The sequence below is a fragment of the Dromiciops gliroides genome, chromosome 1, assembly GCF_019393635.1.
Source record: "Dromiciops gliroides isolate mDroGli1 chromosome 1, mDroGli1.pri, whole genome shotgun sequence".
Classification (NCBI taxonomy): Eukaryota; Metazoa; Chordata; class Mammalia; order Microbiotheria; family Microbiotheriidae; genus Dromiciops; species Dromiciops gliroides.
Genome location: NC_057861.1, coordinates 532570340 through 532588941, shown reverse-complemented (window position 1 = coordinate 532588941; position 18602 = coordinate 532570340). Strand labels below are relative to the sequence as shown.

General features: G+C 46.0%; 1 protein-coding gene across 2 annotated transcripts in view; it reads right to left on the bottom strand.

Annotated features, from left to right (window-relative positions):
* TTYH3 (tweety family member 3) overlaps window positions 1-18151 on the bottom strand; it is a 184521-nt gene extending 166370 nt beyond the window's left edge. For both annotated transcript variants that reach the window (XM_043979855.1, XM_043979856.1), the window contains exon 1: window positions 17924-18151. In XM_043979855.1, the coding sequence (XP_043835790.1) occupies window positions 17924-18046 (123 nt within the window). In that variant the 5' untranslated portion in view covers window positions 18047-18151. The remainder of the gene's footprint in view (window positions 1-17923) is intronic.
* Between the last annotated feature and the right edge of the window lie 451 nt (window positions 18152-18602).

Genomic DNA, 18602 nt, shown 5'->3' with positions numbered 1-18602 from the left:
GAGTTGTGTTCTGGGAATCACTTCCTCAGTTTCTTTCCCAGGACCTCTTCCTTCCTCGTGAGCTGTTCTGATGGGACCTATGAAATGAAGGCCAACAGTGGTGAGGGAATGAGCTCCCCATGTGGGACTAGCTTCTCTCTTGGGAGCACTAAGCCTACATAGCATCTCAGGAAAAAGGAAAAGGAAAAGGAAAAGGGAGAGGGAGAGGGAAAGGAGAGAAGAGGAGAGGGAGAGGGAGAGGAAGAGGGAGAGGGAGAGGAGAGGAGAGGAGAGAAGAAGGGAGGGGAGGGGAGGAGAAGGGAGGGGAGGGGAAGGGGGGAGGGAAGGGAAGGGGAAGGGGAAGGGGAGGAGAGGAGAGGAGAGGAGAGGAGAGGAGAGGAGAGGAGAGGAGAGGGGGAAGGGAAGGGGAAGGGGAAGGGGGAGGGGAGTACTACACACACACACACACACACACACACACACACACACACACTTTTCTTGGTAGAAAAAAAGGAGCCTGATACCCTGGAAAATTGCCTAATGGGTGACATTATGAACATTAGCTCAGCCTGCTCAGGGATGTTGTCCCACCCTATCCCTGAAAGTGAATTTGTGGCTATGAGTGTGGGGGAAGAAGGTATAAGAAACAGAAAAACAGCTTCCACCTACTTAAGGCCCACGGCAGAAGAAAAAGAAGAGTTCACATGGCATCCTGCTGGTGAAAAAGAGAGCACAGAATTTCAAAATATTCAGCATTTGTTCATTAGTGCTTAAGGACACACCCCCCCCCCCAAACAGGGAAGTAAACAGACTAGACCATCTCAAGTATCTTTCAGCACAAAAGTTCTATGACCAGGAAGCCTGGAGCTAAAGAGCTATTATTCAGTGATGCTTAAGTTCTTTTCCCCTTCTCAGTATCCTACCTTCCTCCTTTCCAAGGGCCCTCAAATGCATCCCAGCACAAGGAATCCCTCCTGCAAAGCCTTATGGTGAATGGGATTCCAGGATCCAGGTGTCATACAGGTGTTGTGGAGAGAGACACACTCTTGGTGCAAATAGAAGAGACTTCAAAGCAAGAGACAGGAGTCAGAGGGATGTGGGGGAGCATGTGTGTCTTGTGGGGTGCACCCAGATCCTCCATGTCTCCAGTGGAGAGCTTGCCCTTACAGACACATAGTGGCTGTGTGACCCTGGCCAAATCATTTAAAATACTCTAGGCAACTCTAAGCCTAGAAGTTGTCAACCTGCATTGGTAAAGGGAATTTCCTTAGCCAGAAGTTCTTGGATATATATATATACATATACATACACATATACACATATATATACACACACATACATATATATACATACATACACCCACATATATGTGGATGGGTGGATATATACACACATGCATGGATACATACACCTGGACACATGTGTGTATATACACACGTGTTTTGTGTGCGTATGTGTGTGTACATATATATATGTATATATATATACATATGTGTGTGTGTGTATGTATGTATCTATCAGTGAAATGACAGGTCCAGTTTCTAGCCTAGCCTGCAAACAAACTCTGGTGCCAAAAAATGGGGTCCCCTCCTTCATCCACTACCCCCAGGCAGAGCGCCTTAAACACACACTCCAAACATGAGAGGTGGTCAGAGCAAAGCTACCCTTGTTCGCTACTCCTGATTTCTCATGTCAAGACTAATAAAGAAATGGGATCCTTGATGAAATGCTCTCCTCTGGTAGGATCCCTGGAGACCACCAACACACACACACATACACACACACACACACACACACACACACACACCACACACCACATACCACACACCCCGACGTTGATCTGCCACTGTCTGTTACCTTGATTATGAACAGGTCAAAACGTACATTTTAAAGCAATAACCAGGGACCAGATGTGTGAAAGAGGTTTTCTTTTTCTCCAAACAGGAAAGAGGGGTGGGGGTGGGGGGATGCAGCAGTAGGCCACGGCAGGGGGAAAACACCACTCACAAGCACAGCGTAGGTTCCCAAGCACTTGCCCTCTGATAACCCAAATGAATGCTGGGCCAATATCTCCAGGAAACAGCTCTCCAAGCAGAGGATGGTAACCCATCTCTTACTTTCAAGTCATTCTAAAAAAAACCTCAAAGACCCCAAACACCTTATCGTTACTTCTGTGGAGCAGCCTCAGATTATCTACTATTCCCAGACACAGACTTCTCTGGCTTTCTCCAGTTGTCAGGCTTCCTAAGAAGAGCTGGAGGTTGTGATTTTCCATTGGCTCTCCCCTCCAGAGGATGAGGCAGGACATCCTCTTCTCTTCTCAACAAAATTTCTAGTTTCCCACAAGGGATGATGAAGGCAAGAACAGCATTCTCTAGTCTCAAGGCTTGAAGCAGAAAAGAATGAGATAGGTTTCTCTACTGCTTCTTTTCACGACAGCCCCAAACCATCCTGCTACCTAGAAGAGGCCTTGTTTGTTAAGAATTCATCCCACTCCATTCCACTGCTTGTCTACCCTCCATTTCCAAACAATTCAGCAGGTTTCTATAGAAGAAACCCATCACAGGGCAGCTAGGTGACACAGTGGATAAAGCACTGACCCTGGATTCAGGAGGACCTGAGTTCAAATCCATTACTTGACACTTACTAGCTGTGTGACCCTGGGCAAGTTACTTAACCCTCATTGCCTCAGGGGAAAAAAAAAGAAACACATCACAGTAGGTGTTATGGGTGATACAGATATGAGATACAATTTTCTCCCTTAAGCAGCTTACTATTTGATTAGAGAAACAACTGTCACACACATGCCAGGGAGCTACATGAGGCTTAGGAACCCACAGAAGAATGCAAGAGAATGCTAGTTTAGAGAAGGAAGAGCTCAAAAACCTGTTTCTGTCACTCAAAGCTCTCCACAAATTGGCTCCCACCTACCTTTTCAGCCTCATCTCACACTTCTTTTTCCCCTTCATGTATTCTACGCACCAGACAAACTGAACTAATCTACTTGCTAACATTATTCCCACCCCTGACCCACCTTTCTCATCCTGCCCTCTCCCATCCCCATAGCTTTGCTCACCTTACCTTATCCTGGAATAGCTTCCTCTCATCTCCATCTTACTGAACATCTTCCTCCCTTCAAGACAATCTCAGTGTCTTCCATGACACTTTTCCTGACTACTAGCTGGAAGTGATCTGTCCTGCCTCAAATTTCTCCTATCCTTTTTACCTGAACCTTTCCTTTGCCTTGTGTTATAATACTTTATGAATTTGTCCTCCCCTATACCTTCTTATCCCATAAGCTTCTTAAAAATAGAGCCTGGGGGCAGCTAGGTGGCACAGTGGATAGAGCACTGGCCTTGGAGTCAGGAGGACCTGAGTTCAAATCCAGCTTCAGACACTTGACACTTAGTAGGTGTGTGACCCTGGGCAAGTCACTTAACCCCAATTGCCTTGCCAAAAAAATTAGTATATTTGAGCAGAACCAAGAGAACACTGTATACAATATCAACTGTGTGATGATAAACTGTGATAGACTTAACTCTTCTCAGCAATACAAAGATCTAAGGCAGTGCCAAAAGACTTATGGTAGAAAATGCTCTCCACATTCAAGAAGAACAACTATGGAATCTGAATACAGATTGAAGCACACTATTTTCACTTTTGTTGTTGCTTTGTTGTTGTTGTTGTTGTTGTTTCATCTTTCTTGTGGGTTTTTTTTCCCTTTTGTTCTGATTCTTCTCTCACAACATGACTAGTGTGGAAATGTGTTTAACATGATTGTAATGCATAGCCTACATCAGATTGCTTGTTGGCTTCAGGAAGGGAGAGGGAAGGGAGGGTGGGAGAAAAATTTGGAACTCAAAAAATATCTTTACATGTAATTGGAAAAACATTTTTAATAAAATCAAATTAACTTTTTTTAAAATGGGGGAGGGGGGCAGCTAGGTGGTACAGTGGATAAAGCACAGGCCCTGGATTCAGGAAGACTGAAATTCAAATCCAGCCTCAGACACTTGACCCTGGGCAAGTCACTTAACCCGAATTGCCTCACCAAAAATAAAGAAAGAAAGAAGAGAGAGAGAGAGAGAGAGAGAAACTTAATAAGCTAGTTTTTAAAAAATAGGGCCTGTGTCCTAGCTGGCTACTCCCTGAGCCTAGTGCAGTTCCTTGCACATAACGGCTTAAAAATGTTTGTCAAGGGGGCAGCTAGGTGGCGCAGTGGATAAAGCACCAGCCCTGGATTCAGGAGTACCTGAGTTCAAATCTGGCCTCAGACACTTGACACTTGCTGGCTATGTGACCCTGGGCAAGTCACTTAACTCCCATTGCCCTGCCCCCCCCCCAAAAAAAAAGTTTGTCAAATTGGATTGTGGTCAACATGGGAAAGAGTAGTCAGGGAATGATTCATGAAGGAGGAAGCAGCCTCAGTTGGGCCTTAAAAGATAGATAGTTAATGAAGACTCTAGACAGGGACTATTAGATTGTGAGCACTTTAACAGCAGGGACTGCTTTTTGTTTTCCTTTGTATCCTCAGTCATTAGCACAGTGTCTGGTACATAATAGGCACTTAATAAATGTGTATTGACTGACTGAACAAAATTAAGATGAGAATGAGCAAAAAGTGAAACCTGATTAGTGTAGTGGAACAGTCAGAGATACATCTGTATCAGTAAGGAAGTCTGAATTTAAAGGTCCTAGAACACGAGGATGAAGATTTTTAAGTGATAGAGAGCTACTGAAGGTTTCTGAGCAGGAGAGTGACAGCATTTTAACAACCAAAATCTCTACCTTTAATTTCTTTCTGTATAGAAAGCTGTGACGGTTAAAGCAAGGGCTGCCAGGTCCTACCTCCCATCTTAAAAGGCAAAGAAATGTAATTTGATGACAGCAGCAGAGGAAACGACCCAGCTTCCAAGCTTTGGACCAATCCCTCTTCTCAAAATTCTGTTGTGGGTTCAAATGGAGGAACATCCTGACATATTTGTGAGTGTGTCTTCCTTCCCCCAACACCTGTCACAAGCAGGGCCATGACCACCTGTGGAAGGGTGAACTACCAAAAGCCAGGAGGAAAGGTGAGCATCATATCCTACAGCAGGTGAGAGGAAAGGGTTTACTTTACTTCATTTTGACATCTGCCTAGATTGTTAAAACACACACAGATCCGTCCCTGGGGTACAGTAAACCAAAGCAATTGCCCTGGGCCCTGGGCTTTGGGAGCTGTTCCAGATGGCTAAAGGGGGTGGGTGAAGTGAGGAAGGGACAGGAATTGACCTGGCCAGCTAATACTTAAAAAAAAAAAAAAGCCCACAACTTCAGCCTGGGTATTTACCTTCCACAGCCATTATCCCCCTCTTGAAGGCCAGTTCATTAATTTCTTTTCGGGGGGGGGGTGGCAATGAAGGTTAAATGACTTGCCCAGGGTCACACAGCTAGTAAGTGTCAAGTGTCTGAGACTGGATTTGAACTCAGGTCCTCCTGAACCCAGGGCCAGTGCTTTATCCACTGGGCCACCTAGCTGCCCCCCCAGTTCATTCATTTCAACAAAAACTTGACATCCATCAAAAAATGGTAAGGGACAGAAAAGAAGATGCCCATATAGAGTGACTTAGCCCAGGCCCCTCTGCCTCCCTAGGGAGGGCTCAGATCACATACACTATTCTCCAATCTGCTCACCGGGACTCCAAGCTTCTCCCACTAACAGCTGGGGTAAAGGGACTGGCCCCAGGGGAATGAAGGGGTTCAGTTTAGAAACAAGAGGATCCAGGGGGAAGTCCAGGGGCTGATAAGACACTTGCTGGTTTTTTGTTTTGGGGTGGTTTGTGGTTTTTTTGCTCTGGTTTTCTTTCATTCTGGTTTTAAACTACCACGACAATTCCCTGGAGCTCTCTACCTAGGACACTGAATGGTCTTGGAAAACAGACATTTAAAAGCCTATGTCTAGCCCATTCACTGGCAAGCAGTTCACCACAGGATGACAAGCAGTGGTTAAAATATTTATTGTTGTTCAGTCATTTTTTTCAGTCATGTCCAACTCTCCATGAGTCCTCTTCGGGGGTTTCTTGGCAAAAGAATGGTTTGCCATTTTTTCAGCTCATTTTACAGATGAGGAAACCGAGGCAAATAGGGTTAAGTGACTTATGCAGGGTCACATAGCTAGTAAGTGTCTGAGGCTAGATTCGAATTCAGGTCCTCTTGCCTCCAGGCCCAGAGCTCTACTATCCACTGCTCCAGGTAAAGTATGGCTCTCCTCAAACACCCTTCATTCATTCAACCCAGGCCTCATGGGACTTAGAACTCCAAAGGACTATAGAGATAATTTCATTCAATACCCTCATCTTACAAATGAAAAAACTGTGGGTTACTCATCCAAGGAATACACATAATAAAGCAGCATTCAAAACCTAGGGCTTCCTCTTCCAAATTCAATTTCCCTTCTCTGAGGTTTAAGGTCTTCTTTATGCATTTGAAATTCATTTATTAAGCATTTATGTGCAACAGTGTCCTAAGCACTAGGGAAGATACAAAGTAAAACGATCCATCAATCTCAGTATTTATGGAACACAAAGTACGAGGCTTCTTCTCACTCTGTGACCCTAACAGCACAGTCTGATCAAACTGTATTTCTCCTTGTTGATGCCTCAATCCCCAAAGCAAGAATTAACAAGGTTGTGGAGAAACCCACAAGGCATCTAGATGGCTCAGTGGATAGAGTGGCAAGCCTGAAGTCAGGAAGATATGAGGTCAAATCTGACTTCAGACACTTAGTAGCTGTGTGACCCCGGACAAGTCACTTAACCTGTTTGCCTTATTCCACTGGAGAAGGAAATGCCAAACCACTCCAGCATCTTTGCCAAAGAAAACCCCATGGACAGCACTGAGTCATGAGGAGTCAGACATGACAGAACGACAACAATGAAGAACCCCACAGAGCTATCGCTTTTCTTTTTACACCACCCCTACACAAAGCTGTTCTCTCCTTCCTCCACTGCCCATGACAGAGGTCTCTAAGTCAGAAACCACCATTTATATGGGTCTAACTGCCACTCCTGACTGAATCAGGGTAAAATTTGTAAATCTCCATGGACTCAGGCTGAGATAAGTCCAGCAGCCACCAGAAGTGTACAGATGTTGACAGCTATTAAAACACAATAGGCAGAGGGGAGAAGCCAACATCGATTCCCTTCACCAGGCTCCCTTTATGAGAAGACTGGAGGGGGAAAATCAGAAGACCTATTCTAGTCTCAGCTCTGTCATTAAATAGTTATGTGATTAAAATAAGATGTTAAACCTTTCTTCTCTTCACATCAGTAAATTGGGCACACCACTCCCTCCTCTATACATTTTTTTTCTTTTTTTAGTGAGGCAATTGGGGTTAAGTGACTTGCCCAGGGTCACACAGCTAGTAAGTGTTAAGTGTCTGAGGCCAGATTTGAACTCAGGTACTCCTGACTCCAGGGCCGGTGCTCTATCCACTGAGCCACCTAGCTGCCCCCCCTCCTCTATACATTTCACAGAATAATTGAGAGGATAAAATTTGAGATAATACGAGAACACACGCTGAACAGATTTCAGTGCCATACACGAGATGACATCATCATCATCTACAAAGTAGGCCCTCAGATGTTGGCCATTAGATAGTATTCCCATAGCTCTTGGTTTCTAATACTTATAAAGACTCTCTGCGTCCAGCCACCCCACCCTCCCCCCACCCCCAAGAACAGATCATTGCACTGAGAAGACTAAAGGCAGCCTAGAAACAGAACCAGACCTAGTAGGAAACAAAGCACACAACTCAAGCCCTTTAAAAGTCAAAACTACACCATGACTCTGAGCCAGCTGGGAGCAGGACAAGAATACGTCATCTAGGACGTGCATGGGCACACATGCTTCCAATATGCAAGAGAGTGAAGCCAAGCCTATAGGACTCAGTGGGGGTAGAGACAACAAAAAGACAAGTGCTCTATCCCCAACAACTCCTGGCCCAGTGGACTTATTGCTAGGAAGACCAAATCCAAGGCTCACTGCCTACCCAAATCCATTACCTGATAAGGCTGTATTGGGCAACTCCTTGGTGTTCAGCCCTAGGGCCCTCCCTCACTTAAATCCAATTCAGTGCAAGTCATGATGTCACTCCGATGTCATGGTTCTCTTCAAGGAGGACAACAACAACACTAAATACGCTAGACTTTGAATCCACAGAATTGGCTTTTATAGAGAACTTGAAAATTCCCAAAGCACTTTATGGATCTTTCCTCACTCCAGACTCACAGTCACTCTCTAAGTTAGTATATGGTATTATTCTCATTTTGCAACTGAGGTAACTAGAGCTCACAAGGATAGGTGATTCCCTATTGAGCACAAGAGGGAGAATCTGAACCGAGGTCTTTCAGGGTTCCTAATCCAGCACTATTATGCAACACTGACTCTCAGTCAGACCACCCTGAGTCTGCCTCCCAGCTCAGTGACCTTGGGCAAATCACTTTACTTTTCATCTGTAAAATAAAGGAACTGGACTAAATATCAGTGAAGTCCCCTCTGACCCTAGCACATGCTTGAAACAAGGAGAATATAAAGCAAAGATCTTGCCTTCAATGAATTTACATTATGTGAATTAGACAAAGCATGATTAATAGATCAATAAATATTTATTTAGCGCTTACTATGTGCCTTACTAAATGACACAGTGGAAAAAGTGACTGGGTTGAAGTCAGGAAGACTCCTCTTCCTGAATTCAAATCTAGCCTCAGATACTTCCTAGCTGTGTGACCTTGGGACAGTCACTTCACCCTTTTTGCCTCCGTTTCATCAATTATAAAATGAGCCGGAGAAGGAAATGGAAAACCACTCTAGGATCTTCTCCAAGAAAACCCCAAATGGGGTTACAAAGAGTCAAACATGACTGAAAATGACTAAACAAAATACAATGTGCTAAGCACTGTGCTGTGTTGTGCTGGTGATATAAAAAAAGATAAAATACACTCCTTATCTTCAAGGAGCCCACAATAATAACAACAATCCCTTACATTTATTTAACCCTTTCCAGTTTTATAGGAGACTTTCTTCTTCCAGTCTCTTATCTGATCCTCACAAAAAATTATCATACCCATTTCAGAGATGAGGAAACAGGTCTACGTAGCTGAAGCTTTCCAGTATGTTTCTAATACAGTTACCTACCAATTTGTATTGTTGTCCCCCAAAATATAGTTCCAAAGTTGTTCCAAATAGAGGGAGAGGCTAAAGGCTAGAGTCACAAGGAAAGGTTTCATGGAGGTCTGACTTGACCAGGGCACTGAAGGATGAGTATGATTTGAAAAGGTAGAAGAGGACATGAAAGGTAGTGAGAGTTGAAAGTAAAACAGCACGGGTCAAGACAGAAAGGCAGGAATGGGCATGGCTTATTCATGGGATAGTGAAAGGACTCCCTTGAGAAGGACCTGCATTTGTTGTTTCCTGATAACAACCCCCAAAACATGACCACCTCCCTGACCACTACTTTTGGGGGGGGGCAATGGGGGTTAAGTGACTTGCCCAGGGTCACACAGCTAGTAAGTGTCAAGTGTCTGAGACCGGATTTGAACTCAGGTCCTCCTGACTCCAGGGCCGGTGCTTTATCCACTGCACCACCTAGCTGCCCCGCCCCAGCCCACTACTTCTAAACCATAGCTGCAATTTACCTAGAACAAGACAACCCTCAGACCTCTCTTTCCTGGTTGGGTAATTTAAAAGGAGAAAAAAAAGTCCAGGGTCTCCCACTGAATCCTTGGGCATCACCACTCTTCCTGACCTATTTCTTACCACTGGACTCTGGAGACTCTGGAGGAGAGAGTAGGGCTGATGACTTTGCACAGCCCTGCCTCACTTAAATCCAATGCATCTGCAAGTCAAGACATCACCCTGCTGATGTCATTGGTCCTCTTTGAGAACAAAGGAGGAACAACAATTTAAAAGGTGTGGAAGACGAGTTCCAGATACAACAAGGCTGGACCAGAACGGCAGTGAGGTATCTCAGCTAAGCCTAAGGAGACCCAGATCACTACGCCTCTTAGAAGAAGACTCTGGTTTACACCACTACATTACAGGCCAGGGTTTCAGCCATGAGAAGACTTCGGGATCTGAATGGAAAAGTTCAGGTTGACTAACTAGGAATCACAGAGCAGCAGCCATCCAAGGCTACAAGTCAAAGAAAGACCTATTGGGTCCTACATTGTACCCTATGCTAGGCACTGCAAAAGACACAGACTTTGTCCTGGTCTTTAAGGAGTTTACAATCTGGTTAGAGAAAAAGAAGACAAGACAAACACATATTTTAAAATTAGAGAATGGGGTAGGCAATGCACCAAGACCAAAACATACAATATAGAAAATAAGCACTATAAAGATTGAGAAAGTAGGATACTTGTTACTCTCTGGGAAAATATACAAAGAAACCCATTGCCAAGGCATACTCCAGAAGAGGTATACAGGACTGGAAAATAAAATACTAAAAGGCAAACAAATTCTGACTAATTGCAATGACCAACCTTGGTGCTGCAGAACAGATAATCAAATTCATTTCTTTCCTTTTAATAGAGGGGTGCTGAATCATGGGTGCAGACTTTTGAATAGTCTGCCAAACACACATGGTTTGGACTCATTGGGGACAGAAGTAATGGATTATATTTGAAAATGAAAATGACTGTTGTAAAAAAAGCATCAGTAAACTTAGAGAGAAAGAGGAAGGAAGGAAGGAAGGAAGGAAGAGAAAACAGGACTTAAGAATCCAAAGATCTGAGTCCTGACTCAGACTCTATCATTTGCCAGCTGTATAAATCTGGGAAAATCTTTTTGCCCTCTCTGCTTCTCAGTTTTCCCATCTATAAAATGAAATGGTTGGGTGATATGATCTCTCAAGTCACTGATATCTCTAATATTCAGTGATGTGGGAATATTTGGTCAGATTCTAAGGCATAAAAGATATACCCAGTTAGGTGTTTAAATCATGCACAGATCAAGGAAGGAGGTATTTTTAAGTGGGGGGAAGTGACTAGAGCCATAGAAAATTTAAGTGAAATGAGAACAAAGGACCAAGAAGCCACCACCTCTATCATCCTTCCTCAAATCCACACTTCTCAGGGACTCTTCTAGGAAAGGAAAAGTCTTTGAGATACACTGGTTCATGCCTTGACTGAGGCTCAAAGCCTTGATCCTAACATCAGGGCTCAATGAAACAATAAACGTTTATTAAGTACTTACTATATGACAAGCATTTTACTAGGAGCTAGGGATAAAAAAACACATCTGTGTCTTCCTGGGAAATCTGGGTCTGGGCCTAAAATCATGAAATCCCAATACTAGTTACTGACAATGTGTGGTCTTCAGAATCCCAGGGGTGCTCAATGAGGACCTGTGCATCTTACAGAGTAACAAAGAACAGAGACAAAGAGACAAAGCCTGATTCTCCGCCATCTGCAAATGCAACAGTGGGTTCATGAAAATCCTTGTTGATATCAGTGAACAAGAACGGGCACCTGCCTAACTTGGGAGAGGAATCTAATTTCAATACAGACTGGGCCTAAAGAAAAAGAAATATACCTCCTCCACCTGCTTACTCATGACTAAAATTCCTTTAATTGTAAAATGAAATGCTAGATTTCATCCCTTCCCACCAATTTACACTAAGATGTCCGTATAAGGTCATGGGATCATAAAGGTACCCTTAGGGGATGATACAGTTCAAATACTTCATCTTTTTTTTTAAACAGCTGAGGAAACAAAAGCCCACAGAGGTCAACTGACTTGACAAAGGTCACACAGATAATAAGCCAGAGAGTTGGGATTCAAACTCTATCCCATGACTTCAAGTTGAGCATTCCAAATTCAAAACTTTTTTTCCTAGGGGCAGCTAGGTGGCGCAGTGGATAGAGCACTGGCCCTGGATTCAGGAGTACCTGAGTTCAAATCTGACCTCAGACACTTAACACTTACTAGCTGTGTGACCCTGGGCAAGTCACTTAACCCCAATTGCCCAGCAAAAAAACAAAAACAAAAACAAAAAAACAACTTTTTTCTGCGTCTTCTTTCTCCTAGGTCTCTTTCCTAATTCTGTGTAGGAAGATAGGGAAGAGACACGGGTACTAGAAGAAAGGAAGAATGACATGAAAGCTAAGATGGAAGATTGCAAAAACAGGAACCAGAAGGAAGCAAACTTTTTTGGCTGGTAGTTTTTGACAGTAACTGATGGGCTGTCATCTCCCCTCTGAAGGGAATGTAAGTTCCTTGAGGGTAGGATAGTTTTATCAATCAAAAAGTGTCTATTCAGGCTTATTTGGAAAGAAAAAGAAAGAAAGAAAGAAAGAAAGAAAGAAAGAAAGAAAGAAAGAAAGAAAGAAAGAAAGAAAGAAAGAAAGAAGAAAGAAAGAAAGAAGAGAAGAGAGAAGAAAGAAAGAAAGAAAGAAGAAGAGAGAAGAAGAGAGAGAGAGAAAGAAAGAAAGAAAGAAAGAAAGAAAGAAAGAAAGAAAGAAAGAAAGAAAGAAAGAAAGAAAGAAAGAGAAAGGAAGGAAGGAAGGAAGGAAGGAAGGAAGGAAGGAAGGAAGGAAGGAAGGAAGGAAGGAAGGAAGGAAGGAAGGAAGGAAGGAAGGAAGGAAGGAAGGAAGGAAGGGAGGGAGGGAGGTGGGAAGGAGAGAAGGAAGGAGGGAAGAAAGGAAAGAAGAAAGGAAGGAGAGAAGGAGGGAAGGAAGGGAAGAGGGAAGGAAGAGAAAGGTTCCCCTAAAGAAACACATTTCAGTGGGGAGAAAATATGCAAACAACCAGATATGTACAATAAGAGGGGAGCTAGGTGACACAGTGGATAGCACCAGGCCCCGAGTCAGGAAGACCTGCATTCAAATCTAATCTCAGACACATACTAGCTGTGTGACCCTGGGCAAGTCACTTAACCCTGTTTGTTCCCTCATCTGTAAAATGAGCTGGAAAAGGAGAAGGCAAACCACTCCAGTATCTTTGCCCCAAAAAGGGGTCACCGAGAGTCAGGCAGGACTGAAACAACTGAACAACAACAAATGAGAGGCAATCCCAAAGGGAAGGCTCCTGTAGTGGAGGAGGTCAGGAAAGACTTCTCACACAAGGTGGGATTTGAAAGAAAACCGAAAAAGCCAAGAGATGAAGATGAGGACGATTTTGTTTTAAATTTGCATCCTGGTGCCTAGGAAAGTGCATGGCACTTAGTGGGCACTTAATAAATGCTTGCTGATTGACTGGGAATGGTTTCTTATGATTTCTGTGCAGATCCCAGGAATAAAAGGATCGACCTAGGCCCAGAGGGAAAGCCTTCACAGTCCTATTGCCTCCAGTCTGACGGCTCAGCATGCCCCCACCCTTAGAAAAAAGGGAAGCAGAGAGCCTTCCAGAGATGAAAAAATAGAAAGGATAAGCTTCCTTCACAGGCTGACTTCCCCATTCCCTCCCCCCTCACTTGGGCTTATCTCTCCCCATACAATAAGAACTCTTAGCTGAGCACCGCAGTATGACTCAGATGAAGTCGGTTCCCATCTCCAGATACAACTCCCTCTCTTCTCGGAGAGAATTCAGCCAGGACCAGGAAGTGCTTCCCTGGAGCTCCAAAGAGCAGCACCAGAGCCCACATGGTATTCCCAGAGGTGAGAAGGGCTGGAGCCTGTCATCCATCACCAGTTTATCTACCCTAGATCCCCTCCTTGACTTCATCATCTAGCTTGCTCACTGGACACTGGGCATAGTTCACAAATGCCCTCCTCCCCCAGAGCCTGTACCCATAACCTGCTGCAAAAAAAGACTGAGTCTAGGGGCAGCTAGGTGGTGCAGTGGATAGACCACCAGCCCTGGATTCAGGAGGACCTGAGTTCAAATCCAGACTCAGAAACTTGACACTTACTAGCTGTGTGACCCTGGGCAAGTCACTTAACCCCAATTGCTTCACAAAAAAAAAAAAAAAAAAAAAAGACTGTCTGGACCAAAGGCTGATGCAGGATTGTGAGGAGCAGAGAGCAGTGAAGCCCCAGGACATGCCTAAGAGGCTATATAACAACCCCTGTTTCCCTAAAGTTGACTCAGTTTCAAAGAACCTTGGTCCTTAGTGGAGGTGGTGACTGAAATATTTGGGTGAAGATAGCGGGACACACATGTACCTGTGCATGAGCACATACACACCTACATACATGCACACAGTCGGCCCAAACCACATATTCAGAGCTTTCATCCACCAAGCAGCACCCCTAACCACCACCCCTGGGACCTCTGATGCTGGCATGCAGCTTCTCTCATGAGTGGCTTTCTCTCCTGGACACTTCAGACAAAGGCAGCTGCCCCCAGTGGACCAAGTGGGTACACAACCCCGTACAGCCGTCTCCAGGCAGAGGAGATACTAATCAGGCCTCATAAGAAAAGCACCCCTTAAACCACACACAACAAATGATGCAACTCCCTCCCTGAGGGAGTCTCACATACCCCAGCAAAGCACTGACGGCTTTGCTACACTTGTAATGCCCCCTTTTGAGGTGAGAGGGTACCGAGACTGTTGGTGCCACGGGACATCTGCCACAGGCCTGATGTGGACCAGCCCAGCCTGACTGTGCATAAGCCTTCTCCTTAGTTCTGCAGAAGCTCCACTGTATTAACTCTACCCCCGCTCCCACCCAGGGCTCCACACTCATCAAAAGTCTAGGATACCCATTTTCTCAGAATATCCACGGACTCCCCTATTGGACAAACTGAACAGTCAAGCCTCCACCCCCCCCAGCCCCCCCAGCAGCCAAGGAACCATTTCCCTTTCCACGCTAGCATGACTAAAACAAATAACCTCCTTCCTTCTTTTGTTTATGGCTGTTTATGTCAAGTGGAGGGATCCCCAATGGCCCTCAGAAAGATAAGATAGCACAGCTTCTCTCTAATCCTTGCACTCATTCATTCCTCTCAGCACCAACTCCCTACCCCTTCTAAGTAGGAAACCACCCCCAGCCACACAAAGCAGAGCCAAGATCCTTAAAGTTGCCAATATCAAAGAAAGAAATGAACACATGTTCAAATCCTAATTTCTCGGCAAGGGAGAACCTCTGTCTAGGAATTTCAAGGCCTCAGTTTACCCCTCTTGTTTAATGAGGGGGTTAGACTAAAGGATCTCTAAGGGCCTTTCCAATTCTAGCATTCTGTGATTCTGTGAGGCCGCGAGTTAGAGCAGAGGAAGAGATGGAAGCAAACAAGAATTTATTAAGTGCCTACTATGCATCAGGCACTATGCTCAGTGTTTTACAAATTTTATCTTGTTTAATCTTCAAAACAACCCTAGGAGGTAGATGCTTTTAAATTCTCTATTTTGGGGCAGCTAGGTGGTGCAGTGGATAGAGCACCAGCCCTGGATTCAGGAGGACCTGAGTTCAAATCCTGCCTCAGACCCTTGACACTTACTAGCTATGTGACCCTGGGCAAGTCACTTACCCCCAATTGCCGCACCCCCGAAAAAATATTTCTCTATTTTATAGTTGAGAAAACTAAGGCAGAGAGAGGTTAAGTGACTCACCCAGGTCACATAGCTAATAAATGTCAGAGGCCAGATTTGAACTCAGGTCTTCCTGACCCCAGGTCCAGTTCTCCATCCACATTTCAACATGTAAAATTATTCAGTCGTTAACTCTGAGGCATTATGGTGCTATATAAAGAGCATAGGGGGGGAAAAAGAGCATAGGACTTGGGAGTCAGAGGACTTGGGTTCAAATTCTGACTACTGCTTATTAGCACAATGATCAGTTTTCTCAAGTCAGGAGGTTGTATTAGATCATCCCTAAAGTGTCTTCTAGATCATATTCTACAATCCCATGAATTTAAAAGAAGAAACAGCACCCAGAAAAAAATTGGAAAAAAATGCACCTTCCTCCCTTCTTGGCAGAGGGTGGGGAATATTGCATATAGCATCAAACAGTTAATGTGCTCATTGGTTTTGCTAGAAATACATTGAGAAGTGAAGATGTATAAAAACAAATGCTGTCTATAAAAGCAAAAACTAATTTTTTTGGAAGGGAAAAGGCAAGAAAGAATATGTCAACACTTGCAAAGAGGATAGGGAGTGAGGTAAGGGAATGGTAATGTTTCCCAAATCTAGTCAAGAGAGCAGAACAACAGAAAACAGGAATTCCTAGGAGAGGGCCATACAAACAGCTCCCTGAAACAAGGGAGGCAGGCCATGCCCTACGTTTATCAGCATTACTGCCAACTTTCCTTGACTAACCACAAACCACACACAACCCACAAGTAGTATGGCCATTGTGAGTACACAAGGCAAGCTGGCCTCTTGGATGGATGTCTGTCAGTCACTTCACCATAGATCCTTGAATTCTGGCCAGGGAAGACAGGACAGCAATTGACACATGTGTATACCACCTAGAACAAGAAGGATGTCCAGCTTATTTTTCAGACCTCCCCCCCAAAACAGTCCCATGAAACTGATCAACAATCCCCATAAGGAAAGGCACAATCAATCAACATTTATTAAGCATCTTTTATGTGCTAACCAACCAACTAACACAACACCCAGAGGAGATGGCGCCTCCCCAATAAGATGACCCTACAAGAAATACCGATAAAAACCACAGTGGTCTTAACCTCCCAGGTAATCAGATACTGCAGAGCTACTGGAACTAGATACCATGAACAAATGTGAACACAACTGTCTTCAAGAACAAAATCCCAACTGCCAGATCCCCACTGGCCACTTCACTTGCAAGGGGGAAAAAAAAGTTGGCTTTGCAAGGGAAAAGTCACTTGAGCTCCTGGGACTGGGTGGGTCAATGATAAACTCAAGGTTTGTCCTGAGTGCAAGACCAGCCAAGCCTCAGGTCCAAAGGGTAGGCAAAGAAATTGGCACCTGAGCGACTTTAGGGTGATTCTGTTCTGCTACCCACAGAGATAAAGGTGGGATTCACCATCTGTGCAGGGCCACCACCAGGCCCGGTGGTTTGTCTATGTAAGCCACTTCTGCATCTTGCTCAGAGAGTACTCCAGAAGGCAAAAATGGTGATCAACAAACGGAGGTCCACAGCTCAATAAGCCAACACAAATCGCTGCAGCTCCTTCCCAGCCCTGCCAGACAAGAGGCAGGGCCCCAGGCACCCTACAGTGGTTTCAAGGAGACAGCTGGTCAGTGTTAAAGCCAGGCCAAGAGACCGAGGCTCTTCTGCAGAGACCAGGTTCTGACATAGCTTTAACTGTTACCTTCTCCTGCCAGAGAGCACTTTGTTTACACTGATTAGAGGTTGTCCTCACCACGTTCCAGGCAGGAAAGCACAAGCCCCCAAACCACAAGGAGGGGGCCCGGTCCAAGAGTCCTGCTACCTTGAGTTGGGGGCGGGGTGGGGAAGGGTCATCCACCTGCTGGAGTCCAAAGCCCGGGGCGGGGGTTGGAGGGGGTAGGAGGGGAGGTTTAGAGGAGATCCCTGAAGCAGCTGGGAGCTAGCTCTTTTTCAAGCCCTCCAGAAGAGGACCGCTCTTGTGCTGGGGGGAGGGGGGGGGTCGACTATGGAGGAAGAGATGAGAGGGATAGAGGGAGAAATGAGATGGAATGGAGCATATTTTCATCTTCCCAAGCTGCCCTCAAGCTCTGCATTAAAATATGATTCCTAAAACTGGGCCGGGGGGATTTTTCTATCCTGTGTTTACCAGGTCAGATTCTATATTCCCTTCCTCACCAATGCCCAATCACCGTATTCTCTGGAAAGGCCCTGCTCTGGATAAGAGGAACCCAGATTGCAACATGCCTCCGTACCCCAAAGTGTCCAAAATGGAAGGGTGCCTCCGCAGCCCCTTGGTCCGTTCTAGCCTCCCCACCCCACCTTGGTTGCCACGGGAGGCGGGGCGGAGGAGCACTGGGGAGGCTGCCTGGCCACCCCCCGCACGAACACGGACACGGACACCCGTGGGGAGTGGGGGAGGTGACACTCACCTGCTGGTATTCCGTGTCCTCGGGCCGGAACTGGTTGCTCGTCGTCTCCCACTGCAGGTTGAAATGGGGCAGCCGGTGCAAGAGATTCACCCACCAGGGCGCGGAGTAGCTGACCCCGGCCATGGGCCCGACTGTCCGAGGGGGATTTCGAGGGATGGGAGTGGACGGCGGGGGGTGGGTGGGAAAAAAATTGGGGGGAGATGCCTGCCTCCTGGCCGCCTCTCCCTCCCTCCCTCCTCTTCCTCCGCCTCCCCTGGCTCCCCGGCCCTGGCTCTAGGCTCAGCCGCGTGGAGCCCCGGCTGCCATCCGGCTGCTACTTCTCTTGGGGCTCCCGGGCAGACGGGCTGATGCGGGGAGGGTTAGGGGGCCAGGGTCCCCCGCTGCCCGGACGGCGTTCTGCCCGCTTCCCGCATCGCCGGGTCTGCAAACGAGCCAGCCGCCTGAGCGCCCCCGACGTGCTGCGCTGCGCTGCGCTAGGCTGCGCTCCTCTCCGATCCTCTCCTCCCCACCGCCTGCTCTTTGTTCGCAACCGCTGCCACCACCGCGGCGAAAGCTGAAGCTCCCCGCCTCCCCACCCCCAGTCCGCCCCCACCCCGACTTCCACCCGCCGCGCCCCCTTCGCCTCCATTGGTCCTGCTTCCGTGGAGCCACGCCCCCTCCCGCTTCTGGGACGCGCCCT